Source organism: Acomys minous (genome assembly GCF_964271855.1).
Source record: "Acomys minous genome assembly, chromosome: 17".
NCBI classification, from domain to species: domain Eukaryota; kingdom Metazoa; phylum Chordata; class Mammalia; order Rodentia; family Muridae; genus Acomys; species Acomys minous.
The window spans coordinates 30,199,045-30,226,853 of NC_140500.1; the positions used below are offsets into that span (position 1 = coordinate 30,199,045).

At 48.2% G+C, this 27,809-nt stretch overlaps 1 protein-coding gene across 2 annotated transcripts in view; it reads left to right on the forward strand.

Moving 5' to 3' along the window:
• The first annotated feature begins 7,213 nt into the window (after positions 1-7,213).
• Positions 7,214-27,809, forward strand: part of TAMM41 (TAM41 mitochondrial translocator assembly and maintenance homolog) — a 38,418-nt gene continuing 17,822 nt past the window's right edge. Inside the window, exons 1-4 of one of the 2 annotated variants that reach the window (XM_084765241.1) lie at positions 7,214-7,455; positions 9,887-10,069; positions 14,490-14,582; positions 21,394-21,544. In XM_084765241.1, the coding sequence (XP_084621367.1) occupies positions 7,321-7,455; positions 9,887-10,069; positions 14,490-14,582; positions 21,394-21,544 (562 nt within the window). In that variant the 5' untranslated portion in view covers positions 7,214-7,320. The remainder of the gene's footprint in view (positions 7,456-9,886; positions 10,070-14,489; positions 14,583-21,393; positions 21,545-27,809) is intronic. The other variant, XM_084765240.1, reaches the window with a different exon arrangement.

Below are 27,809 nucleotides of genomic sequence, written 5' to 3' on the forward strand. Positions count from 1 at the left end.
TCTTGGGCTGTTAGATATGAGTGCTGAGGGAAAAGGACAAGGGGAGTTGTTTTGGATAGGGTTCCTGATAAGCCAAAGCTAAAAATGGAGTCACTTGTTTTTAAAGACGCCCATCACTGACTGAAAGCTGTTTACTGCCTGAAAAGACAGAAGAGAATGACAACAGGCAACTTCCCAAGCGTGCCAGCTCCAACTGCTGTGACAAAATTCTCTCTCTGCCTTACTTGTCACACAGAAATGGACCCTGAAGTTACCTTTTGCAAACCAGTTACCGCTCCCTGTCCCTGCCTGACCCAGAACTGATTTTGAAATGACCAGTACATTTGTTTCTTGTGCAGTCATTGAGCACACTTTTCTCTGTCTGGCTCACGGACACACTGACCCTGTTTTACAGAATGGAGTATTACCCGGTGCAAGAATGAAACAATAAAGCTGATTAAGAACTTTAAAAAACAAACTCTTGTCATTTTGTTCTCTAACGGTAGTAATTAATGTGCCGGGAAGCTATCCAATTTCTCTCTGCACCACAGGGTGCCCCACTGCCTTCAGGCGAAGGAAGTTTGTGCAAACTGGCCTTGATTAGTTTGGGACACTGAGATAGTTCTGTGACAAGGGAGTGACTGGCACCAACCTAAATTGATGCCACAGAATCCGACCCCAGGTGATAAGAAAGGAGCGAAGAGAGGGAGGGAGACAAGAGGAAAGCCCGTCTTGGAAACTGCAAAGCGATGCCTGCTCCATTTTCCTCCTGAAGGTCCCAGGTGCTTCCTGACGGTGCTCTGAGAACTCTGCGACAACGCTACCCATTTTTCTCTATTTAACCCAGCATTTCCAAATTTCAGGTGACTTTGGAATTTTTCTAAAAACGTCAAATAGTAGTTCAGGTAAACTCACCTTGGGACAGACTGCAGATCTGATAGATCAGAGGCCTCGTGTCTGCGGATGGACTTTGTATGTAGCAGTTAGTTCTTTCTCTTTGCCATATTATAGTCTCCCAAACCTTAGGCCATTTTTAAGGACAGAAGATCAGGGACAGTAGGGAATAACAACAATAACACCCACAGGGCCCACTGCACATTACGAGTTGTCAGTTCAGTTGTCATGACAAATATATATGTGTATATATATATATATAATATGTACATATATATATATATATACACACACATATATATCATGCACACATATGCAAATGAAAGCACAGTCTCTTGCCAAGTCATGAGTCACACATGTAGAGAAGTTGTCAGTTTTACTCTTTTCCCTCCAAAATTTTAATGATTTCAATCCATGAAATAAATTGACACTCAACAATTAAAAAAAAAACAGCAAAAAGAATGCACAGGCTTTGATTTCCTGTTTAATCATAAGAGCCACATGTATCCAGTATGAGTCTCACAGAGGGACAAGATGGCTGAGCTTCCTGCCGGAGTTTACAGAGGAAAAGTGGTGTAGCTTTTAGGCTGTTGGGAAGGTCAGGGAGAGGAGGGGAGCAGCCAGCAAGGGTTACCTTTTTTGTTGTCTTTTGGCTCAATTCTCAGGGATTAAACCCAGGTCCTCACACAACTAAGCTCTCTACAACTAAGCGACAGCTCAGCCTGTAGATTGTATTAACACACGTAACGTCTCCTGGATACAGTCCAGCTTCTCCTCATCCCCTCCCTCTCTCCCTCCAGCTGTTCATGCAAAAACATCTTTCCAAAGCAAAAGCAGTCACTGGAGTGTCACACAGAAATCACCTCTGCTGTTTACTAATGTAGACAGGCGGGAATTTCCTTTTACAGGGCTGGGGAATGCAGCTTAATGGAAGAACATGAATGGAGACCCACTTTAGAAACACACACACAAGCCGGGCGGTGGTGGCACACGCCCTTCATCATAGCACTTGGGAGGCAGAGGCAGGCAGATTGCTGTGAGTTCGAGGCTAGCCGGGTCTATAAAGCAAGTCCAGGACAGCCAAGGCTACACAGAGAAACCCTGTCTCAAAAAAAAAAAAAAAAAAAAAAAGGACACACACACACACACACACACATTAAACTGTCTGAAGCAGTAGCATCTATAAGTGCCACAAGCTTACATCAAATTCCTTTCATACACTATCTCTTAAGGATTCAGGAATTGGGGTGTGACTTAGGAATGGGGTGCTTGCATCCTGTAGTGGAGGACCTGCGTTTGGTCCTCAGCACTGAGAGCACTGTGTAAGATGGAGAGTATTTGATGCTGCTTACAGGCAGGCGCCCAGCTATGTTCTTTCTAGGTGATGTTTTATTTACCCAGTCCTCTGAGGTAGGTATCTATCCCCACTTTACAAACCAGGGATATAAGGTAAGAGGGTGGGGAGTGGGGCACAGAAAGGCTAAGTTTTCTTGGTCAAGCTCACACAGCTATTATTAAGTCTTGAGGTTAGGTGGTAGCGCAGAGCTCCTGACCAGAAATGAAAGCTATTTTAAAATACACTCAGGTGGAGCCACACTTCAGTGGTTGAGCTGTTTCTTAGGATGCCTCGGGCTCTGCGTTTGATTCCCAGCACTGCAGAGGCAGAAATCCACTCTCTCCATCTGGCCTAGCAGCGACAAATCAGTGGGACAGATGAGAAGGAGCACTGGCTGCTCTCGCAGAAGGCTTGGGCTCAGTTCCCAGCACCCACACGGTGGCTCACAGCATCTGTTAGCTCTAGTTCTGGGGCATCTGATGCCCTCTTCTGGCCTCCTTGGATTCCCTAACATGCGGATGCGCATTGTGTACACATACATGAAGACACACACATGCTTTTTTACAGTTAGAGTATACACCTTTATTTTAAAAGAAAAAGAAAGACAGATCAAGACCCCTCTCTGCTTTTGTCAGCAAATGGCTAAACAAACAGTTCAAATGTAAAAGCCTCAGACCCCAGATCTCAGGGGACACCAGAACCCAGGGCACAAGACCCTTGGATTTCAATCCCAATGCCACAGAAAAAGAAATAAAAGAGTTATAGAACCAGAATGTTTCACCAGTCATTTTTCCTGTTCTTTTAAAACACCAACGAAAAGAAAACCCAAGGCCTGCAAGCTGCAGGCATTACAGAGAACTCTATCACACAGCCTGGGAGAATCTTCTCGGCAAATCCTAGTCTGGCAACATCCTTGCTAAGGAACACTGAGACACCTGCTAGATAAGCCAGCTAGTGAGGCCCAGCATTCACTGAAATCAAGTGGCATTTATCTTTGGAAATGGATCTCAAACATTTTTATTTCGTTGGCATGAGCGTTCCATCAGAACCTTAGAGCTCTTAGATAGAGCACGAGGGCTTTTTAATAGCTCCTAACGCAGTGAGCCACGGTAATTTAGAAGAGAGCGGATGAGCTGAAGGGAGCAGTGGGATTTCTGCAGAAGAATACAAATGCGCTCTCTGCCGCTCTGCTTCTGCCTCTGCCTCTTCCTGGGCAGAGGCAAAAAAAAAAAAAAAAAGCACACAGGAGTGGGCGGGACTTTCCAGCTGGTGGTTTTGTGTTAGCAGGAGGGAGTGTGTTGTGAAAATGAAAATTACTGATAATTAGATGTAAAGGCCGGTAGGGGAGAAAAAATGGTGACGCATTATAGCCTTTTTGTTCCTGTCAGGGGCTGAGAGCTCTGTTGGTGGCTGTGAGAATTCATGTGTCTTCTCCAAGGGGGGTTAGCAATGTACTGACACTTTGACCCAGCAATTTCACTTCTAGGCAACAAGCTTTTTAGAAATTATTTGTGTGTGTGTGTGTGTGTGTGTGTGTGTGTGTGTGTGTGTGTTTGCTATGCATTTGGGGGTGCACGTGCTGCAGCCTGTGTGTGTGAAGGTTAAAGGGCAACGTTTGTAGAGTTGTTCTCTCTCTGTCCATCCTTCTGAAGGTTCTAGAACTTGAATTCAGGCTGTTTAGCTTTCATAGCTAACACCTTTGCCTGCTGAGTCACCCTGCCAGTCCTGGGAATCAATGTTATATCAATATCATACTTGTGCATGTACAGAAAGAAATAGCCAGAGCGCCGGAGAGATGGCCCAGAAGATAAGAGCCCGTGCCAACCACCCTTGTGACCTAGGTCCAATCCTGGAATCCACATGGGTAAAGGAGAGAACTGATTCCTCCCAATTGACCTCTGACCTCCACGGGCATGTCATATCGTATGTATGCACACACATGAACGGAAAAGCATTTTTAAAGGGCTAGGCAAAAAGATATTCACTGTAGCACCATTTTCATGTGTGAAAACTAGAAATTGATCCTGCGGGGTTGGCTCAGCGTTACAGTATTGGCTAGTGTATGCAAGGCCCCATGTTTGCAAAAAGGAGGAAAAGAGGAAGAATCTATGCCCATCAATATGGAATATCCACACTTTAGAGTAACTCTTTGCTAGTAAACAGAATGAAATAAATCCATATACTCTGACGAAGATGCCCTTGATATGTGAGGTGGTGAAAAAAGCAAATTGAAAAGCAAATATATATTGTCCAATTCCATTAAAAAATGTTTTTAATGTTAATATATTCATAAGACTATCCAGAAGAATATGCATGGAAGATTACCAGTGGTTACCTCAGGGGGGAACGAGAGCCATACTTTACATTTTTATGAGCATGCATTACCCTTGCCAGCGAAGGAGTGGGAGGAATGCTGTGTTCTTTCCTCACGGGAGAAAGAAGCTAAGATGGGGCTGGTAACCTGGGTCATTCGGTCTCTAGGCGGAAGGGGCGTGTACTTCCACGGTGAGTGCACCTCAGCTCCAAGCAGTCTGTCTGCGCAAGAATACGGATTCACGAGAATGAATCAAAACGCTGTTGCTACACAGGGAGCCTGGAGCCCTGAGTCTTCTTCACTCTGCCTTCCTCTTCTCATCTCCAGACTCCCTCTCCGTGTTGCTCTCCTGAAATTCCGCTCCCAGTTTCCACCCAGCTGATGTCCCATCCCTGCCAAATGCCTCCCAAGCCGTTCAAGACTGGGCTTTGTGACCCACATTTCTTCCTCTGTCCTCTTACTGGAAGGATAGCACGATCCCCAGCAGGGGGCGCCGTCTGCATTACGTTGTTGTTGTTGCTGTTGTTGTTGTTGTTGTTGTTGTTGTTGTTGTTGTTGTTGAACTGTCTGCCATAGACCCTGAGCTCCTGCACAGCAATCCATTCACTTCAAAATTCTCAGCACCGACCTCAGTGCAGTGTGGAGGGCGAGAATCCAAGCTGCCATCTTTCCGATTGAATCAACAGGTGATGCCTCCGTCCTCCGTCCTGCCTCCGTCCTCCGCCCTGCCCGGCCTGGCCGTTTTTCATTTAGTTCATGGTGAAACTGTTGCGATGCGAGAGCTTGATCTTCGGTTTCTCTGCCTCTTCTCCTCCCAGGTTATTTGACCCCACTGGGTCCCTGCTCAAAAACCCTTCAAGGACGAACTCGAATGAGAGAGACCTTGATGTGTGGCCAGTCCTGAACGTGCGCTGGGGGTGGTGGTGGTGGTGGGGGTTTCGCTTTCTCCTGAGCATCACCTGTGAGACGGAGGTGATGTTATCATTCATCCTTTTTATGGTGTGTGTGTGTGTGTGTGTGTGTGTGTGTGTGTGTGTGTGTACACTCATACATGCAGAAGTGCCAAAGCACACACATGAAGCTCAGAGGACAGCCTCCAGTGCAGGCTTGACACGGGGGCTCTTCCTGTCCTCCGGTGTTTACCACAGGCTAGTCAACCCTCAAGCTCTCTCCTGCTTCTGCCTCCCATCTCACCATAGGAGCTCAGGGATTACAGACTTGGGCTCCCGTGTCTGGCTTCACACGGTTCTGGTGATCCAAGCTGAGGTCTTCACGCTTGCTACAGGTAAGCACGTTTTCTAGCTGGACCCTCCTCATGGCCCCTTACTAGGAGGTTGGTTATTGTTTTAAGGTGGTTTTTTTTTTTTAATGTTTTATGTGTGTGAGTGATCACCTTCATACTAAGGGGCCCTTTAATGTACATGCCTTTTCTGAAGAACACTGGGGGCATGTCACGTGCATGTCTGGTTGTCTTTGGAGCTCAGATGAAAGCATCGGATCCCCTAGAGATGGTTGTGAGCCACCATGTAGGTGCTGGGAACTTAGCACTGAGCCATGGCTCGGGTCACAGTATATTGTCGTTTGCTGTGCTTGGGATGGAAGCCAGGGCTGTGCGTGCTCGGCAATCTCCCTGGCACTGAGCCACACCATCCAGCCCTAATAGGTTATGGTTATTGTTTTCCTTGTAGAGTAGGATCTTTCTGAGTATCTCAGTCCAATCTCAAACTCACTACGTAGCCAAAGTTTGCCTAGAACTCACCTCCTTCCTGCCTTCGCCCCACAAGGAGCTGGGGCTGCACGCAGGTGGTAGCGCTGACCTCTGAGAGGCAGTGCACGTTAGAGAAGAAAGCACAGCTTCCAAGAGTCTGGGAGCGCATCCACATCCTGAGGGCTCCTGCGGTCTTGAGCAAGTTTCTCTCACTGTGTAAAGAACTCTAAGAAACCTTCTACCTCAGGATCCCGGTTTTTTTCCCCCCAGAAAAGGCATGTAAATTAAAGGGCCCTTTGTGGGACCATCCTCAAAGATGCAAGGACTCTTCTCTGATCCTAACCCTGAACACAAGATGAGGGAATGTTTGTATAGTCTGTTCCCTTTTATGGAACATTTTGTCTATTATCAGACTTTTAATATGAAGAAACCACGGCCAGTTTCTAACAATCGCAATCTCTTAGGTGGCAAGGCGGGCATGTTTTACAGTTTTTGTTTTCCCAAATCTTCGAAAAATCTACAGCTTAGTTCTGGAGATGCACAATGTTGTGAATGTGGCAGCTCATGTCTTCATCCAAGCCCTTGGGCAACAGAGGCAGGTGGATGACTGGGAGTTTGAGGCTAGCTTGATCTACATAGAAAATTCCAGGCCTGTTGCACAGTGAGATCCTATCTCAAATTTTTTAAAATAAATAAATAAATAAATAAATAAATAAAAATCTTCAAGGCCAGCCTGACCTATAGAGCGAGTTCCAGGACAGCCAGGGCTTCGCAGAGAAACCCTGTCTCAAAAAACAAACAAACAAACAAACAAAACCCTTATGCCATATATGCATGGTTTGAGTGCTACAAAGGACTTGCAAGGCTCCATAGCAGGTTAGCAATCTCAGGACGGAACTGCAGCGTGCTCCTCCTCCCGCCAGGGGGCGCCACGGAGCCTCAGCCTCCTCGCAGGCCGCCAGCCGCCTGCTCTGAAGCGCGAGTGCGTGGAGGGGCGGGGCCGAGGCGGAAGCGCGGTCCGCATGACCGAGAGTTGGGAGCGAGGCCTCGGCGCTGCTCCCTCTGCCCTACCGGCGGGCCCTCCCGCCCATGGCGCTGCAGGCGCTGCAGAGCTCGGGCGTGGGCCTGCGCCGGATCCTGGCTCACTTCCCGGAGGACCTGAGCCTGGCCTTCGCCTACGGCTCCGCGGTGTACCGCCAGGCGGGACCCAGTGCACACCAGCAGGTGAGTCCCAGGCCCCTGTCTTCCCGCCGCAGGCCTGGTATCTGGTCGCCCTCACTGGTGCTGGTGTCCCTTCCATCCCCGCGGAGCCCCGACACGCCAAGAGCCAACTAATAAAATGTCCGTTCTTCCAAAGTGTCCCTAAGGTGTGAGCTGAATTTGTGCCTTTTTCCAAGTCAGGGTTGGCTGGAACTCACGGGGCTGGCTTTAAAGGCTCCTGCTGCCACGCCCAGCAAGTATGTATGTGGCAAGTGCACACGCACCACTGTACACACTTGAAGGTCATAGGACGACTTGAAGGAGTTGTTTCTCTCCTTGTACCACGTGGGTGGGAAGGGGAAAACAAAGTAGCAGGCCCTACTTAAGTGTTTTCAGCTGTCGTCATTGGAATTTTCCAGAGCTTTTTTAGAAATTCAAAGACTGGTTTTCTCTACAGAGATTGATTTCATTGGCTTAGGACTCTCGCAGTGACACTAAGGAGAAGCCAAGTTTGAAAAAAAAAATCACATCTAAAGATAAGGAGAAAATACAGAATGATTTCTGGACGTCAAGAAGCTGATGAGCTGGCTGGCGTAGAGGCTAGGCAGGGGCGCTGCACTTACTCAGCTCCTTGACACATTTAACGGGAGTCTAAGTTGGAATTGAGCCCTGTTGCTCCAGAGTTGACTGAAAACAGCAGTACAAGTCTCACCATGGTCTGCAGAATTCAGTGTACAGATGACAGTAGGGCGTCCAGCTCCTGGTCAGATCTGTCTCCCTGTTAACGTTCGCTGCCTGGTGTTGCTTAACTGTCTTCTGTATCCCACCTGCTTTCTCTAACTTGGCTGCATGTGAGTAAGTATGGATTATGAGCGTATGAGAAATTGTGGGCTGTTGTGATCCAGTTACTTCATAGATATGATCATTACAATTGTCCATCAGCCTGGCGTTGTGGTACACACTTGTAATCCCAACCTTAGCAAGCTAGAGAAGACAGGTGGATTTCTGGGGCTTACTGGCTCCCAGCATTTGTGGCAAGCTCCAGGCCAGTAAGAGACCCGGTCTCAGAAAGAAACAAACAAAAAACAAAACAAAACAAAAACAGGGCAGGTGACACCTGAGAGCATCAACCGGCGTCCTCCGGCCTGCAAACACATGGATTCGTGCATCTACACATACACACACACACACACACACACACACACACACACACACACACACACACTTCCAAATCTTAACCACTATTAGCAATGGTTTGAGACTATCCTGGGAAGACCACAGCCTCCTTGGCCGCCTCCGAGCCACCTTGTGAGTTTTCAGTGAGATTTTCCCTTGAGCTGAAGGATCCTTCATTTCTGTTCTCTGCCTTCACACCGACAAGTCTGGTGTATTCTCCCGCTCAGCCAGTGCCTTAGCCAAGTATGCCATTTGGTTTCCTCATAGCCTCTGCTCCCTCCATTCGGCTCCTCGGGGAAGTCCGTTAGGGTGGGAAGATCACCCTGATCTCACTCAGTGCTCCGTGAGTATGTTTGTTACACCAGCATCAGACTGCAGGTCCTGGGGCGCGCCTGGCTGACCGGCCTGTGGGGAACAGTGTCCTCTAAACTGACTACCTTTTGCCCTGCTCCTCCCTGCGGTGGTCCCTCCCTCACATTCTTCAGAACTCGCATATGTCACACCTAAGGAAAAAAATCGGTCCTCTTCCTTCGCTAGATCCAGTTGGCTCTGAGTGCGTTGCGTGTTCCTGCGTCGAGTCAACTGAGGCCTAATGTGTCCATCTTTAGTGGTAGGCTCTTGAGCTCTCTGCCCTGAAACCCATCATAACTATTTTTTTTCCCTCCTTAATGATTTCTTAAGCTATTTAAAAAAATATTTATTTATGGACATGAGTATTTTTACCTGCATGAATGTACGTGGACCACATAACAGTGGTCCTAGTGGCCGCAGAAGTCAGAAGAAGGCATCGATGCCCCGGAACTGGAGTCAGAGGTGGTTGTGAGCCACCATGTTGGGTGCCTGGGAATCAAACCCTGGTCTTCTGCAAAGGCAGCGGGTGCTCTTAACCACTGAGGCACCTCCCCTCAGGTCTCCCTGGCCTCCACACTCTTGGGCAAAGCACTTTCCCTGGCCCTTCGTTCCCTTTCCTATACAATTGGAACAGCATCCTTGCCTTGTGGGATCATTTTGGGCACAAAGTGACTCATTGTGTGTCTAGCGATCAGACGAGTGCTGGCACCACGACACACAGTAAGTGAGTAGTGTGTGGCGGTGCTGTTTGGATGGATGGAAGCCAAGTTAGCATCACTCTGTGGGGCCTGCTCAGGTTTCCGATGACAGCCCTGGCTCTTCTGACCATGAAATGTGATACTTTAGCACTTAATGGAACTTTCTGTTATTTCCTCGGTATTTTCTCTTAAGTGAGGAGTGCTGAACTCTTTGTTCCTTCCCTTCCTAGAATCCCATGCTAGACTTAGTATTCACGGTAGATGACCCCATCGCCTGGCACGCAAAGAACCTGAAGAAGAATTGGAGCCACTACTCCTTCCTCAAACTCTTGGGGCCCAGGATCATCTCATCTGTCCAGAGTAATTATGGTGCTGGGGTCTACTTCAACCCGCTGATCATGTGTGACGGGAAGGTAAGTCCTTCAGGGCTTGGCCTTTGCTGGGCAGTTGTAATTTGGTGGCAAAATCCCAGGGAAATACGTATGTCCACATTCTCAGGGAACAGCCACACCTCGTCCAGCTTTCTTTGTTTTGTTTTTGGGTTTTTTTGTTTGTTTGGTTTGGGTTGGGTTTTTTTGGGGGGGGGCGGTTTTTGAGACAGGGTTTCTCTGTGTAGCCTTGGCTGTCCTGGACTCACTTTGTAGACCAGGCTGGCCTCAAACTCACAGAGATCCGCCTGCCTCTGCCTCCTGAGTGCTGGGATTAAAGGCGTGTGCCACTCATCCAGCTTTAAACCCAGGCACAGGCACACCTGGAGCATGCGTCTGCCCTTGGCTGTGACTGGTGTGTAAGAACATGGCTGCCTGTGACTTGATGTCATCTTTGACCTTTGGCCAAGTAGTTCTCAGGTTTTTTGTTTGTTTGTTTGTTTTAAGATTTATTTATTTATTTACTTATTGTATATGACTACTTTATACCTGGAGGCCAGAAGAGGGCACCAAATCTCATTATAGATGGTTGTGAGCCACCATGTGGTTGGCTGGAATTGAACTCAGGACCTCTGGAAGAGCAGGTGGCGTTCTTAACCTCTGAGCTATCTCTCCAGCCCCTACTTTTCAGGTTTTCATCTGTTGGCCACACTGCTTTAGTGGGGCTGGGGTTGGGATTCACACTTGGAGTCTGGGAAGTCTGGAGTAATGGTGGGACCACTGAGGACCAGGGTAGAGAGTGATGTCATCTAGGAGAAACAGGAAGTGAAGAAGGTGTCAGGTGGCTGGGTGCATGTGCTGTCATGTGATGGAAGGGAAGTTCTTGGTGCCAGCAGGTGGGTGGGATTTGAGAGTTGCATGTTGGAGGGCAGGTAGGACGCTTGGATTTCCCCCAGGATAGATTGTCTTATGTCAGGGACCCTACCTGCTATACAGAACACTTCAGGCACAGGCACTGGTGGTACAGCGTAGTGACAGAGCACTTACCCCAGCATGGGGAGGGGTCAGACTAAACTAAAGCATCCTAGTTTCTCAGAGGGTTGCTGGGGAGGTGGGAGATAGGGGTCAGGGATGACCTGTGGGTTTGCCTGTGCCAACACTAATGCCAGTTGCTTGGGGAAGTCTAACCTTTACAGGTGTGTGAGTGTCCTGGGGATCGTGTTAAATGCAGGTCCAGACTCAGGTGGTCTAGGTTGGAACCTGAGGTTCTACACATTTGACAAGCCCCCTTCCCCCCCCCCAACCCCTCGTAATGATCCTACAATTGGCCACAGGTCTAGACTGTAAAGGTTGATCATGCGGCTGCACAGTGATACAGCCATAATCTAAGGTCATGCCTTTTCTCTTTTATTTTTATTATTTTGTTGTTGTTTTGCTTTGTTTTGATTTTTGAAACAGAGTTTCTCTGTGTAGCCCTGGCTGTCTTGGAATTAACCCTATAGACCAGGCTAGAGCCATGAACTCACAGAGATCTGCCTCCCAAGTGCTGAAATTAAAAGTGTGCACCACCACACCCAGATATGCACTAGCTTTTCTGGTCCTCTGCGCACCTGCCTACCCTACACACTGAAGGAACCCTCAGTTCAGAGAGGGGACAGGACTTCATAAGGTCATGCCGGTAATGACAGGCCCCTGAACTTCAGGCCTGCAGTGTCCCTGAGGCCTCCTAGCTGCCCCTTGTCTGAAGCAACACGGTGTTACACTTCGTCTTTTCTTGTGCAGACATGCAGTTTGGTTCTTTCTTCATAACTAATAATCTGCCAAGCCTGTCTTTGATTAGTAATTTCCAAACAACATTACAACCCCAAGTGTCTGTGCATGATTATGTACCACAGGGGCTATACTTTCTAACTGAAATTTGTTAGCTACAGTTTCAAATAGTTACAGCCTGAGACGCTGACACAATTTTAAGACTTAGTAAACTGGGAAATCCACACTGGAGGTTTATACAAATTGTTGTGGAAGTTGCCTCATCTGTAATGCCATGTGCTTAGTGCTGATAAGGGGGTTTTCATCTTTGGATGTTAATTTGTAATTGTCACCATTTGAAAGAGTCGGCAACAACACTGACATTCACTGTGGGGAGAAGGCCAGTGAAAACTTTTAATGGAAGAAGAATTTATACACCTACACCAGGTGTGGTGGCGCACGCCTATAATCCCAGCACTCGGGAGACAGAGGCAGACGCATCTCTGTGAGTTCAAGGCCAGCCTGGGCAGCAAAGGCTACACCAAGAAATCCTGTCTCAGAAAGTGAGAAAGAGAGAGACCGGGGGAGGGGGGATTTCTGATATTTAGTAATGCAAAAAATATTAGAGGACCAGGCTGTAATTCTGAGGTCTGATTGTCTATTAGCATCTTTTTCTCCTATTTTAATTTTAATTTAGGTCTCTTATTCCTCTACCTCCCTTCTTCATACCAGTCTCTTCCAACATCTGAACACCATGTAGTAGAGAAAGAAGGTTGGAGGGAAAGGATACAGTTCTCTTTAGCTATTTCCTGCTGGTTAGGGCCGTTGGATTCCTTGGGGCAGGTCCAATCTTTGTTTCAGGATATCTCCAACTTCTTGTCAAACTGCATCAACAGCAACCAGGAGCAGCGGGGTTGGGGGTGAGGAGGGTGGGGGTGGGGAAGCACCAGCATCCTCCTTCTTTCTCAGAGTCCTCCATCTCTCTGGGCTCAAGCATTTATTCCTCAGAAATAAGCTGTCTGCAGCTAACAAGGAGCTCCTCTAAGATCCCAAATGAGACAAATAGTTTGCAGCTATGGACAATCTAAATCAGCCCCATAGCCAGACCTGGGATTAAAACAAAAACATGTTTATATTACTGAGTTTTTAAAGACACCAAAACTTTCTACTACAGTTGTCTGTTATTTAAGACACTTTGTCATCTAGGCTGGCTGCAAACTACTCCTGGATTCAAGCAGCCCAGCATTCCACCAGGCTCTGGGATAGCAGGCCTGTGGCATGCATTACTGTGTCCAGCAGCAGGACATAGGGAACATGCATTACTGTGGCCAGCAGCAGGACATAGGGGCATGCATTACTATGGCCAGCAGCAGGACCTAGGGAGCATGCATTACTGTGGCCAGCAGCAGGACCTAGGGAGCATGCACTACTGTGGCCAGCAGCAGGACCTAGGGGCATGCATTACTGTGGCCAGCAGCAGGACATAGGGAACATGCATTACTGTGGCCAGCAGCAGACCTAGGGGCATGCATTACTGTGGCCAGCAGCAGGACCTAGGGGCATGCATTACTGTGGCCAGCCTCAGGACCTAGGGGCATGCATTACTGTGGCCAGCAGCAGGACCTAGGGGCATGCATTACTGTGGCCAGCCTCAGGACCTAGGGGCATGCACTACTGTGGCCAGCAGCAGGACCTAGGGAGCATGCACTACTGTGGCCAGCAGCAGGACCTAGGGAACATGCATTACTGTGGCCAGCAGCAGGACATAGGGAGCATGCATTACTGTGGCCAGCAACAGGACATAGGAGCATGCATTACTGTGGCCAGCAGCAGGACATAAGGAGCATGCACTACTGTGGCCAGCAGCAGGACCTAGCTCACAGTCTGCTAGTGTAGTATTACTGTGATATATCATTTACTGTCACTGGACCTGAATTTCTTAAGATTTACTCTGTGTGTGTGTGTGTGTGTGTGTGTGTGTGTGTGTGTGTGTGTGTGTGTTTCAGTCAGAAGGCAGCTGGTAGGATTCAGTTATCGCTTCCATCTTATGGGTTCTAGGGTCAAACTCAAGTCATCAGGATTGACTGTACGCAGCCTTACCTCCTGAGCCCTTTCACTGGCCCCTAGCACTCAGTTTCTTATTTCTCAAATGAGGAACATTACCTAAATCATCATTTCTGCAACTGGAAGGATCTAGCATTGAGGAGTGATAGTAGATGGTGTCTAAGAGCCGTTCTGCCTTTAACAGTCCTATGCATTAAAACTTTGGCCATCTCATTTCCTATACCTTGGGAGCCAGGTCAGTCTTGACACTAAATCTTTGGGCAGTTTTGATGGAGATGTGGGTTTTCTTTTTATTTGTTTGTTTGTTTGTTTCATTTCCTTGTTTGGGGGCCTTTTTGTTGTTGGTGGTGGTAGTGATGTTTTTTGAGACAAGGTTTCTCTCTGCATCCCTGGCTGGCTTGGAACTCACTGTGTAGACCAGATTGGCCTCAGACTCAGAGATCCACCTGCTTCTGCCTCCTGAGTGCTGGAATAAAAGGCATGCGCCACCAACACCCAGCAAGGTGTGGGGTTTTGAAGGGTAGGTATTTTAAGTTGCTTAGGAGTTGAGTGTCCTGTTCCTGCGCAAGACCTTAGCAGGTTCCTCACTTCTGCCTGTGGGAGCAGCAGCCTGGTAGTTTTCTCTTTGACATGCTCATGCCTTCTCTCACAGCTTATCAAGTATGGAGTTATCAGCACTGGCGCTCTGATTGACGACCTCCTGAACTGGAATAACCTGTACATCGCTGGACGCCTCCAAAAGCCGGTGAGCCTGTGCCCTTCAGGGTACCACAGTTAGCACAGCCATTTGTCTCTGAACTTGACCTCACTGATTTTTGTGAGCTCATAGATATGGAACTGCAGGAAATATAAATATAGGTAGAGTCCTCTTACCCTCCATGAAGTTCATCATCCCACATGTAAAGAGACACCCTGTGATGCTGTTCTATAAGAGGCAATGTTATGCATAACATGTACACATACATCTTCATGCATGTAATAGTATGTAAGATACATAATGGGCTTTGTCCCGGCTCCTCGTAGAGAGCTCCTAAACCCTTGGAATTCCTGGATAGGACGAAGGGGCCGGGCTGTCGCCACTGAGCCACACTCCCAGGCCGGTGATTCCGGATGAGCCTCCGCTTAGCTTCAGGCTGTGGCTGGTTATCCAGCATGTGCTGAGAGGCCGGCCTGCCAGTGCCGGGAAGGAGAGGGGCTGGAGACTGAGTAACTCAGAAAAGGCTGGGAGTTAATCACTCACACTCAGATCTAACAGCAGCTGCCGGAGAGCACCCGCTGCTCTTCTGGAGGACTGGAGTTCAGTTCCCAGCACCCACATGGGTACCCACAGCCATCTGTAACTTCTGTTCCAGGGAATCCAAAGCCATCTTCTGACCTCAGCCCCAGGCACACAAATGATGCACATGCGTACATGCAGCTGAACACTCACACCCATCGACCCGGACAGAGTGGTGTATTTGGAGCAGTGTGACACGTATGTGTGCCTATTACACATGCATATGAATATTACACATGTATATGCTTAAGTAAACACACAGCAGTGCCTTCCCTGTGTGCTATCGTCTCTACTTCAGCTAGAACATGTGTGGTGGGCGGGTGGGTGTGTGTGCGCTGGGATAGGAACCCAGGGCCTGATGCGGACTGAGCAGCTGACTGATCGTCATCCCTGTCCCAGGAGAAACATTTTTAAATGTCCGTGAGCAGCAGGCACACTGACAGTGTCCCATAAATACTCCTAAGAGCTAGTTTTATGTTTCATGGCCAGATCATTTCAAGGTCCTACAGCCAGCAAATCCCAACACTGAGGAAATGACTGCAAATGAAAGCATGCAAATACCCGTTCTCTGTCCCGAGCTTTCTTCCTGTTTCTTGCTTTGTTTTCCCTTGAGACACGGTCCTGCCATGTTCCCTGGAGTAGCTGGGACTATATGTGTGCACCAGCATGCTCGATCTAAAGTGTATGAGCAACAGGTGCTCTGCCACTGGGTGACATCCCCAGACCCCTGAAGGTTGTTGGAGTTTGATTTGGGTGGTTTTTATTTTAATGTTTGCAAATTCTGTAGCTTGATGGGAAAGTAGTGGCTGAGAAATGAGAAGCCTGGGGCCCCGCCCTGTTCTGCCACTTGTTACCCGGTTGCTTAATTTACACAGTTGGGTTTTTGTCTTTAAATCTCAGCTGACCCATCTGTAGAATGGAGAGAGTGATCCTGCCCTGCTGGAAGCTGGAAGCAGGCTTGTATGCTCAAAAGAACAGGGCTTTTAACCCAACACGCCCAGTCCTCACGTGTCCGCTTCTCACCTAACTGCGTGCCCCACACTGCTGACTGAGCCCATCTGTGGATGGGCATTCCAAAGTGTGTGATTTATAGACACTCAGAAAATGCTACTCCCAGCATTCTTGGCTGTCCATAATTTTTTACATAAAAGGAGATTGAACCAAAACGTAATTGTCTCTGTACTATATTTTGCCTGGAATACTTTAAACTTCAAGATTTATTTTTTGATTTTAAGTAAATAACTGTTTTGCCTGCATGTATGTCTATGCACCACATGCATGCAGTGCCTGCAGAGGCCAGAAAAGCGCGTCTGATCCCCTGAAACTGGAGTTATAGAAAGTTGGAAGACACCATGTGGATGCTGGGAATCGGGCCTGAGTCCTCTTAAAGAGCAGCCAGTGCTCTCAACTGTGGAGCCAACTCTCCAGCCCTTTAAGGAACATTTTTAAATTAGTCTTAGAATCACAGATTGAACTCAATGGCCTTGGATTGTTTGTTGTGCTGGGAATTAAACATGCTGAGCATGTGTCCTGGGCTTGGGGACCACAGCTGTGCAAAGGCTCTGACATCCTCTTCTGGCCTCTTTGGGCCCTGCACACGTGTGGTGTGTGTTCATAATGAAAGCAAAACTTCTCATATGCATTAAAAATGAATAAATATTTTGAAGTAAATCACTGAAGATGGCACCCTCCCCTCTCCCCTTGGCTCCCACTCCTGTGAAAATAAATCTGCCAGCCTCCTCCCACTGGGATCCACAGTCGAACTTTTGACCTGTAGGTGGCAGCAAATACTTGTGGCACTTGAGCATCTTCTACAAGAAAAAAATGAACAAATGTCTCAAGAAAGAATTCTGCAATGTGTGAACTCCTCCTCTTTCTGTTTTGAAAGGCGGCATATCAGATCATACAGTCTAAAGCTTTCAACGTGTCTGGGTCTTGCAAACTTGAAGGAGATTTCTCACCCACTAGCAGATGTTCAAAAGGAGCGTGAAGGATTTGGAAAGATGGACATTTCTAGAACAGGTGGACTGTAAATTAAACGGCTCTTACACTTTTCTGGGCATTGAGGGGGTAGGCACAGGTGGGTCTCTGAGCTAGGATTACATAGCAATAACCTGTCTCGAAAAAACACAAGAAAAAATAAATAAATAAAAAGTTCTTATCAGCTTGCCTCATGGTTGAAAAGAATATCTATTTTTATTTCCTGGACAGCTTTTAAATTCTGAGTCACTTCCTCTCTTTCTCCTTCTCTCTCTCTCTCTCTCTCTCTCTCTCTCTCTCTCTCTCTCTCTCTCTCTCTCTCTCTCTGTGTGTGTGTGTGTGTGTGTGTGTACGTGCGCGCGCACACACACTCAGGCATAGTGCAGGCCACAGAACCCAGAAGGCTAACACTGAGTTATATCCCAAACCATACAACAAATATTTTTCCAGTAAAGAATCATGGAATTTGAAGTGTTTAAAGGAGCTAGATATGGTAGTACAAGCTTTCAATCCCAGCTCTCAGGAGGCAGAGGCAGGTGCATCTCTGAATTCCAGACCAACCTAGTCTACCTAGCATTCAAGCCCTCCAGGGTTACACAGTGAGACACAGTCTCAAAAAAAAAAAAAAAAGAAAAAGTAACTAAAACAACAGCTTCATCGAGGAAAAAATAATCACGTGCCATACAATTCATCTATGTAAAGCATAAAATCAAGTGGCTTTTAGAATGTTTACCCTTAGGTGGGTATTTGCAGTGTTGTAGCTTTATGGATTTATATTCTGAGGATAGGAAGAACCCAACGGTACAAGAGACTCAAACTAGGGAGTGGGAGGCCTGGTTTACTACCGCTGGCTCAGCTTGACCGTGGGCTAGCCTTTAGGCATCTCACCTTTAAAATGCAAAGACTGAACAATCCATCTAGTGACTCAGAAGGCAGCCAAGTTTCCTCTCTGCATGCTGAAGGAATAAAAATTAGGACACCCCCCTCCCCACCTAATCAGTTGTCCTAAGAGCCCACGGTCCAACAGCTAGATGAGGCTCCAGCCCTCATGACTTTGAGCACTGACCGCTTAGAGCAGGCACCTGCCTTGGTGTTGAGATGGGAACATTCTGGTGGGAGCCCAGCATCACAGGACTGCAGAGGTCTGACATCCTTGAGGCTAAAAGTTCATTCTGCACTTCCAACAGTCTCTGCCTGTCACCATGTTATACTGGAGGCCCTCGTGTGACCCTCTCTTTTTTCCTGGCTTGAAAGGTACTCACAAATCTCCCCTTTGAAAGACCCTTCAAGCGTCGCCCTCCCCCTCTGCAGTCGGGATTGCTAATGCCGTCTGTGCAGTCCAGGTCGGAGTATTCCCAGTAGGTACAAACGGCTATTCACAAATCCGAGGACTTCCTTCTTTTCCCAGGCCTCACTGGCAGGGCCCCAAGCCTTCGCTGGCTTTTCACTCTGAACAACAAGTAACAGCACTACGGAGACGAGGTCCTAGCTCACCTTTCGTTGGGGAGCCAGATTGGCACATTTCCCCTTGAGTAAGGGCGCTTTTTCTCTCAGACAGCTCTCAGGCAACACAAGCGGGGCAGCCTTCTTAGAGAACAAGTGGGATTTTGTTAACTAGGAAAAGACGCCCAAGGTTATTCATTTCTTTGCATCATTTAGTTATTCACATCCCAAAATAGCTTCTGATTTCACTGAGTTTCTGTAAAAGCCATGCAAGTGTACACAAAAGAGAGCATGACACTATTAAGATGAGGGTACGAATGGCAGTGTGGATGTCAAGAGGCACCATGGGACAAATCAGGAGCTGACTAGACCTGGTCTGTTTCCTCTCAGGTTGTATTACTGGAGCCATGATTTCATATGGAATGCAAGGTTTGAGCGAGCTAGGGAGCGAGAGGCCCGTGAGATGGCTCTGTGGGTACCAGACACGTTTAATTCCTCAAACCCATGTGGTAGAAGGAGAGAACAGACTCCCTCGAGTTGTCCTCTGACTACACACGTGCTCTGTGGCATGTGTGGACCCATGGATGTGCACATGGGTGCATGTGCACACACACACACAATTGTAAAATTGTAAAGAGAGTTAGGGGATGAGCAGGGGGTTATTTTAGAACCTGAAAATGGGGGGGCTATGGGATAAGGTGCCTGGCACGTGGAAGACCCTGGGCTTAATCCATCCTTAGCTCTGAAAACAGCAGTTTTTTGTTTTCTAGAATTAACGTAGCAATTTTTAATGTGAGTTTTTGTTATAACCATCTATCAAAATGAGAAGTTCATCCCTGACTGAATCCACAAGGGAACCTCCAAACACATGGAACTTGGTTTGCCTAGCGTAGGCTTCATTCACCCTCGTTTTTGCTGTTCCTTCATCACTCAGCCTGTGGCTGTCCTAGACTCTTGTTTATTCCACCTCACAAATGCAGCGATACCAAACTCACCAAGTGTTCTCGAAAGGCTCAATTAGGGACTGTTACCGCTTCATCATGAGGGCAGAAGACATGGTGTTGAGTCAGGTGGCTTTGCCTCACCTGCTTTACATGAGGCTTGCACGTTATAAATGCCCCCACCTTGGGTAGCACACACCTGTAATCTCAACGCTTGAGACAGAGGGGGGCAGTATTAACACAAGTTCTAGGCTAACCTGGGCTATATGACAAGACTGTATCTCCAAAGTCAAAGAGCCAAGCATGATGGCACCTGCCTTTATCCAGCCCTCGAGAGGCAGAGGCAGAAGGATCTCTGAATTTTGAGACCAGCCTGGTCCACATAGCAATTTCTAGGCCAGCCAAGTTTACACAGTGAGACGCTCTGTAATCCCAGCACTTGGGAGGCAGAGGCAGGCAGATTGTTTGAGTTCAAGGCCAGCCTGGTCTACAAAGTGAGTCCAGGGCTACACAGAGAAACCCTGTCTTGGGGAGTGGGGGGGGACAGGGGGAGAGAGAGAACACAAAACAGGGAGGTGGGTTGTTTGACTTATTTTCAGGGCTCTCCTGGGCCCGCCTAACTAGACCATGAAGATAAACTGTCATTAATTCTAGAAAGGGGGAACCACTGGAAGTCATACTGTGCACAAGAAATCCAGAGGCCTGCTTCGGCCTGGACTTGTATGTAGTGTCTCTTTCCATCTTTCCAGCTAACTTGTGGGATTCGTGTGTCATGGTAGTGGGAAGTACAGGCTTTAAATCTGGGTCTCAGAGCAGTGCACTTGGAGTCAGGGGCAGCTCCTGCCACATCAGCAGGAAAAGGCCCTCGTACATTGGAGTACGAGGGTTTGTGTGGCTACTGTGGGTTTGTGATGACTCTGCGCAGATCTGAATCTGGACTTGAGTCCTGCGAAGTAAGTAGTTGGTCCTCAGCTCACATGGGTGGTTAATGCCTCGTCTTCACTCTAGACAGCTCTGAAACCCAGTCTGTGTCTTGTCAATATTCCCTTTTATTATTTTTATTTGTGTAAATGTGTGAATGTCAGCCTGTGGAGGCCGGAAGAGGGAGTCAGCTGCCCTGGAGCTGGAGGTACAGGCACCCTGAGCCACCTGATGCGGGTGCCAGGAACTGAACCCCTCAGAAGGGCAGCAAGTGTTCCCAACTGCTGAACCATCTCTCCAGCCCCACGATTGTTCTTTTATAGCTGATTGTGTTTCTCTTCCCTTAGTCAATTATAAATCTATGTTTCTGGCAATAATATAATGAAATATAACTACCCAGGTTTCATATGGACAAGAAGAGAGTAAATTCTAAATAAAAAGTAAAACGCCATGTTCTGCTGTCACAGTCAGTGAAAGAATAATGAAATTATAAATTTGTAAAGTGGAACTGCTCCAGGACCCTTGTCCCTTTCCAGAGCCCGTGGTGAGTCTCCTCATTTCAGAGCGTTAGGGGCTGGAGAGATGGCTCAGTGGTTAAAAGCACTGGCTGCTCTTGCGGAGGAGCTGGCTTTGATTCCCAGCATCCACTCTGGGCCTCACAACCGCATGTAACTCCAGTTCCAGGGCACCCGGCTCCCTCTTCTGGCCTCTGCAGGCACAGCACGCACACGTTGCACATATTTACAGCCAAGCAAAACACTCACGCACATGAAATAATTTTTAAAATAAGAATATTGATTTTGCTTTCCTTGAAATGATGGTTTCTATTTTCTGTGTCACAAATTCTCTGACTTTGACGTTCCGCAGAAGACTCTGGGGTTTCTTGTTGGCCACGAGTCACTGGGCTTATGTCCGACAGCAGGCAGAGGGGACGGTCAGTGTTTGAGCATCGCCTGCCTCTGCAGTGCTGCTTCTGAACAGTCTGCTGTTTCCAGGTGAAGATCGTGTCCATGAACGAGAACACAGCTCTTAGATCCGCCCTGGATAAAAACCTGAAGAGCGCGGTGACCACAGCCTGCCTCATGCTGCCAGAAAGCTTTTCCGAGGAAGACCTCTTCATAGAGATTGCTGGGCTCTCCTACTCAGGTCTGTACAGTACATGCCCTGGCCATCCCCAGGGAGAGTTTACGGTACCAGACAGCTGTTAGTACATTTGGGGTGTGGCCCAAGCACATGTATCTCTAACCAGTCTGTGGGTAACCAGTGCTCCTCCAGGGATCACAGTTTGAGAACTGCTGCCTACGGTGTTCTCTGCACGCACCATACTGCCCACCCCACCCTACTCCACCCCGCCCCACCCCACCCCTATTTTGGAACTGTGTTCTCCCGGATAGGCCACACACACCAGTTTGTGTTTCCTAAGAGTAAGAAGATTGTCTTCCTGTCAGCAGTGTTCTCTGGCTCGTGTCACGTCTGCATGTGTGCAGCTTGCGCACATAAGCTGCTGCCTCTCACACCGTCCTTGACTTGGCCGCCACCTCGGACTCTTCCACACTCCACTCCGCTGTACCAGTGACAGTGCAGCAGGTCCTCTAGTCCGCCACTTCCCTTTCTCCACCATTGATCCTTTGTGTGCTATTTGCCTAAATGCTCATTTACTTTTCTTTTCAACCAGTGCATCCTTCCACCTTGGCAAAGCCCCCTAGCCCTCAGTAAAGTCAAGAGGGCCACTGGGGACAGGGTCTTGTGTCTTACCCTCGCTGCAAGGGGAGGTCACAGTCGCCTGTTCAGCGCAGTAGGGTTCTTTACAGGGGACAGCAAGGTGCTTCCCCAGCGTGCTTTGGTTCCATCCCAGCACCACTCGCACACACAGATCTTAAAAAATGACGCTCTAAAAGTTGTTTATAGCCAGCAGGTGGCTCAGTGGGTAAGAGTGTGTGCCACGGAGCTTGATGATGAGACCCACATCGTGAAAAGAGAACCAATTCTGATGAGTTGTTCTCTGACCTACACACACACACACACACACACACACACACACACACACACACACACACTGCATAAATTAAAATATATAATATTTTAGTTTGAGGGCTGAGAGTTTAGCCAGTGGCAGAGCACTTGAGTCACACAAGCAAGGCCCTGAGTTCAGTCCCCACAACCACAAAAAGAGAAAAAGGCTTGAAAATGACTCCCTTGAATAAATACCATTTCCCAGTGTTTACATCAAGGAACTCTTGAACGCACAGCACTGGTGCGCCTATTCCCTGAAGCCCAGTGCAGATAAGGTTTCGTAGAAATGTGATGCCATGAGGGACTTAAGAGGCCCCGTTCTCCAGGCTTCTTCCTAAAACTCGTTCCTCACAGCACAGCTGTAATTGTAGCTGGAGAGAAAGGAAATGGGCTCAGCTCTGCCTTGGCAGCCTCTCACTTTACCTGGCAGCGTCCCACCCCCTTGAGAGCACAGAGGCAGAGTGGTCTGGCTGTACACCACATGAACAGGCCTGGGAGCATGAGTGGGAGACAGCCTCTTAGTAACCCAGTTTCCTCCTCTAAACTCTGTGCTGGAAAGGAAAAGGGCGTCCATCCTCTCTGCCTGGCTGACGGTGGGCCGATACAGGACTCCTGTGTTTGGCCTATAGCATTGCAGTCACTCCATCATTCTCATAAAATAAATGTCACCGTCATGCTGGGTGGATTCTGGGAGTACTTATCTATAAATGTTGAACCTTGACTGAGGTTTCTGAAATTATATAACAGTTTTCACCTATTGATGGACTTTTTTCTTCCCTTTTTTGCCCCTGAGAATAGAGCCCAGAGCCTCCTGCCTGTTGAACACAGACTCCAACATTGAACCCCAGGACCTGACCTTTCAAAAATGTATTTTTTTAGAGACAGGTCTCCTGTAACAGCAGTTGGCCTTGAACTTGCTTTGTAACTGAGGATGGCCTTTAACCTCAATACCACCTGTCTCTACCTCCTGGGATTATAGGCGGGCACCGCGATCCCTTCCCCGCCCCCGTCCCCACCCCCACCCCCATTTTCTTAAGTGAACCTTCAAACTACCCCAAACTTGCAGCTGGTTTTTCTTCTGGAACTAAACTAGTGAGCAAAGGGAGGATCCGGCTACACAGGGAGACCTCACCACGGACTGCCCCGGGCAGTGTGTTGAAGGGCCCGGTTTCCTCCTGTCTTTGGGGCTTCTGAGAACCCAGTGTCCTTGAACTGCTCAGTTTCTATCCCTTTGGCAAATATCCAAATCTCCCAAGTTTTCAGAATGTTCCAGCATTTAAATTGCCCCATTTTATAGTCTTCCAAGTTGGAAGCTGTGAAGTTTAATGTTTTTCCTGGGGGCGGGGGACAGTTGACTGTGCTTGGACAGGTTCCTGCCAGTACTTACTGGCAAAGGCGAGCTCAGCCAGTATTAGCAGGAATAGCAATAAGCCTGTGCAGCTTGGGTGGCACTGAGGCCCACTCTGCTGGCAGCGTTCCCATAAATGGCAGGTAAGGAAGAATTGGGAAGATGAGGGAGCTGCCAAGCCGTTAAGTAGTCCTGAGCAGTGACAGAAGAGAGCCTCCTAATGCATGGCAGGGTCCCCTTGAGCTTTGTTATGTAGGTTCACAGTATTAAAATGACCAGTTTCTGACAAGGATCGTGGTCTAGCATTCACTGGGCCATATCCCTGCCTTAAGAAGCTGGAGATAGAATGCTGCTGTACAGGGTCAGTAAGACAGCTCAGCCCATCCTGCTTCTGTAGAGGACCCAAGCGTAATTCCCAGAACACACAACCACCTGTGCCTCCAGCTTCAGGGGCCCAACACCCTCTTCTTGCAGCCAAAGGCACCTATACTCACACATGTATGTACACACACGAAGCAAACATAAATCTTTATAAAAGAAAAATACCAGCACATGAAACAGACAGGGGATGTTTGGAAGGAAATCTGCTGGCGTGCCTGGAGCCTGTGCCTACGGCAGGAGAAAATGGCATTATTATGCAATGGGAACAACCCCAGTGATTGCAGATTTGATAACTAATCAAACAGTGACTTTTCATTTGGGTATTGTGTTATCGCACCATTCTACAGATGCAAGAACTGAAGCCCACGCAGATTACCAGCCTGACATCCTTTATCTAGTAGCTGGTAGCCTTTCTGTGGGTGCTTAATCCTTTCAAAGACCCTCCTCCTTTTTTGTGTGTAAAACAGAAATATGTATATTATAAAGATGAGATAATACAAAGCTACACTGACTATCTCATCGATAGCTGTTGCTTCTCATTATTTATATGGGTTATATCGACTTCCTCAGGCTAGGGCCCTGTCGTTTATGCCACCAGTCAGTGCTTGACACTTAGCCTTCTTCATTATTTTTTTATTGATTGTCCATGCAAGTCCATTTGTATAAATTACTGGGTAGGAAAGGGCAAAGGGGCCACTGATTGCCTAGAGTCTGTCTCCAAGCTGGTGTTGAACTGTCAGTCATAAGCTCTACACAAATCCTTGTTGAAAGTGTTAGACAATATTAGGCGAGCACCTGGGCCACAGGGTCGATGGGCCCCATTTTTCTAGCTCTTTAGGGATGACAGGACTGCCAGGTGCTTGTGTGAGAGAGAGCTGGCTGCCTTCAATGCTAGAGCTAAGAGGAGACCTGCAAGTGGTGGGTTCTGCAGAGAGCCAGCAAAGGGCCCACTTTATATGGACCTCATCACCAGGGCCCGGCCAGGGTCATGGGTGCTGGGACTGGGTGACAGGACCCCAGCCTGAGCTGCAGGTCTACACATAGCTGTTTGTGGGCTCCTGGGAGGTCTCCTCCCACCATCACTTTTTCATGGGCCTGAGTCTTTTAGTTCTGGGATTACAAACTGTGGGTCCCAGCTGCCTTTGTGTGCTGGGGTCCATGGCTGCTGAGTCAGAGCTAAGGGGCACCTAGAAGTCGATCCTTCAGGAAAGGCATGGCCATGGGTCTTCTCAGGTCTCCCTCTGCTGGCAGACAGGCCTCTGACCCGTGCTGGCACCCTAGCACCTTCCTCTGCTTCTGTTCTGTTTCGCTTTTTGGTCGGATACAGGCATGTATCTTAATTTTTTGGTTTATCTTTAGCCTTTCTTTCAACCACTAGTATGAGACACCCCCCTCCCCCCAAAAAAGGTCTTTTTATCACGTGTGTATGTTTGTGTCCAGCACACTGTGCAGACACTGGGCCCTTCCTATGCTGGTCATTCATACCTGATAGCTGCGCAGTAGCTGCTCACAGCATCTGAGGATGGGCGAAAGGTCCTGGCCGGAACCGTATAGTGAGCCTGGTTCTTCATTCTTCCTCCCTGTGCTCAGCCATGTTGCATTTGTCTGAGGTGAAGGGGAAGCGTGTCTGTCAGCAGCTCCTTGGCATGCTCTGCACCAGAGCTCAGTAGGATAGCACTTGAAGAGCCAGGAATGACAGGGCAAACGTAGGAGGATCCTGGTTCCCAGGCCAGCCTGAGCTGGGTAGCCAGTTAGGTAAGTCTGCAGAGACAGCCTGTCAGCCTCTACCTGAGGCAGGGGAGGTAGGGGGTGACAGATGGTGGGTGACTGTTAATGGCTCGGGGTTGGTGTGGGGAGTACAGAATGTTCTTAGGTTGATTTCATTGCTCTTAGACATACTTAAAACATTGAGTTGTCACCTCAAGTGAGTGCATTGTCTGCCGTGTGAGCTCAGAAACTTCTTAGAAAAGTAGATGTTTCATTTCTGCCAAAGCAGATCCTGTTCGAGCTGCAGTCCTTAAAAACTGCCACATACTGACCTGCTCTGAAACCTTTGCACATTGCCTGCTGCACAGGGCTAGCATCTGTGTCTCCCCAGGGTCCAGTGCAGCTTCTGGTACTTAGTAGCCACCCAAATACTCATTGTACTGAAATGACATTGCTACAGTTAGTGTAAAAAGGCAAAGGTAACTAGTAGCTGTTACTTAAGACCAAGGGCTTTGTCTACCCACTGCCCTTTCCTACCAGCAGTATCTGCTGACTGCTCAACAAATGCTCTCTCATCTGTTTCCCAACTTAAGCCTGAAAGAACTGAGGCTGGTGTGATTGAGGTATCTTACAGAACAGGAAGCTGGCTCAGGTGGTATCTTAGTTAGAGTTACTCTTGCTGTGGGGAAACACCATGACCAAAAGCAAGTTGGAGAGGAAAGGGTTTATGTAAAGGCTTACACTTCCACATCACTGTTCATCGTCCAAGGACATCACGACAGGAACTCAAACTGGGCAGGAAGCTGGGAGCAGGAGCTGATGCAGAGGCCACTGAAGGGCGCTGCTTACCATCTTGCTCAGCCTGCTTTCTTATAAAACCCAGGGCCAGCAGCCCAGGGATGGCCCCGCCCACAATGGGCGGGGGCCTCCCGCATCATCACTAAATAAGAAAATGCCTTAGAGGCTTAAGGAGGCATTTTCTCAATCCTTTAGACGATCCTAGCTTGTATCAAGTTAACATAAGCTACCCAGTAGAGATGGAGATTGTGAGAGTGTGTCTTTTGAAGTACTATAGCCTCACTGTAGCCCAGACTAGCCTAGAACTTGGGATCTTTGTACCTCAGGAAGATTAAATAACTTGAATCAAATCCCCATGGGGCATCGCTCTCCTGAAAGCCAGACTCTGCACTGTGCAGCTGCTCCGTCCTCCCCGTCCAGCACGTCTGAGTCACGGTGCTGGCCAGCTAGCTGCACGGGGTTTCCAAGCCTCAGAGCTCGGCTCCTGCCCAGGTCTGAGACAGCTTTTCCCTCCGTGGCTTATCCTGACAGCTCTCTGGGTAGAAGAGCCGAGGGGTAAAACCATCAGCAGAGACACAAAATAAAAAGCAGTATGTCTGTTTCTCTCAGTGCCTGTGTTTGGCTGCAGAGGGATTTCTAAAGGGAAGAGACCTTCAGAACCTTCAGATGTGGATGCTGTGCCGTTGTCTCACTCATTCCCATCCTGAAGAGATGAGTAACCCACCAGTTTGCTCACCTCCCTCGGGCTCGAGCTGCTGTTGCAGGACTGCTGTGGGAGAGTTTAGCTCTGCAGATGGCTGGCTGCTCCTTGCCTGCACCAGCCGGCCTACCTCCAAGTGGCCAAGGATCCGGAGCCAAACAAGCCCAGTCCTTGTTCTTGGAGACCAGAGTGTTTTCTGAGACCTTTCATCTCAGCCATCACTTCGTGGGAGAGTTTGGGTTAGCTTGCTCCTACAGTTTGGTCAAGTATAGCCCTTGCGTTATAAAGTTACTGCCTCGGACATAAGAACTTGAGTCTACAAAAAGGGAAGAAATGACCCGAGCTGGTCTTATACTCCAGGCTAGTCTTTTTAGACCCAGAGTCTGCCGATGTCTCAGTCCTGTAATGATCAAGAGGCCACTTTTGTATTTTCTGTTAAATTTTTCTCTTGTTCTGTATTTATT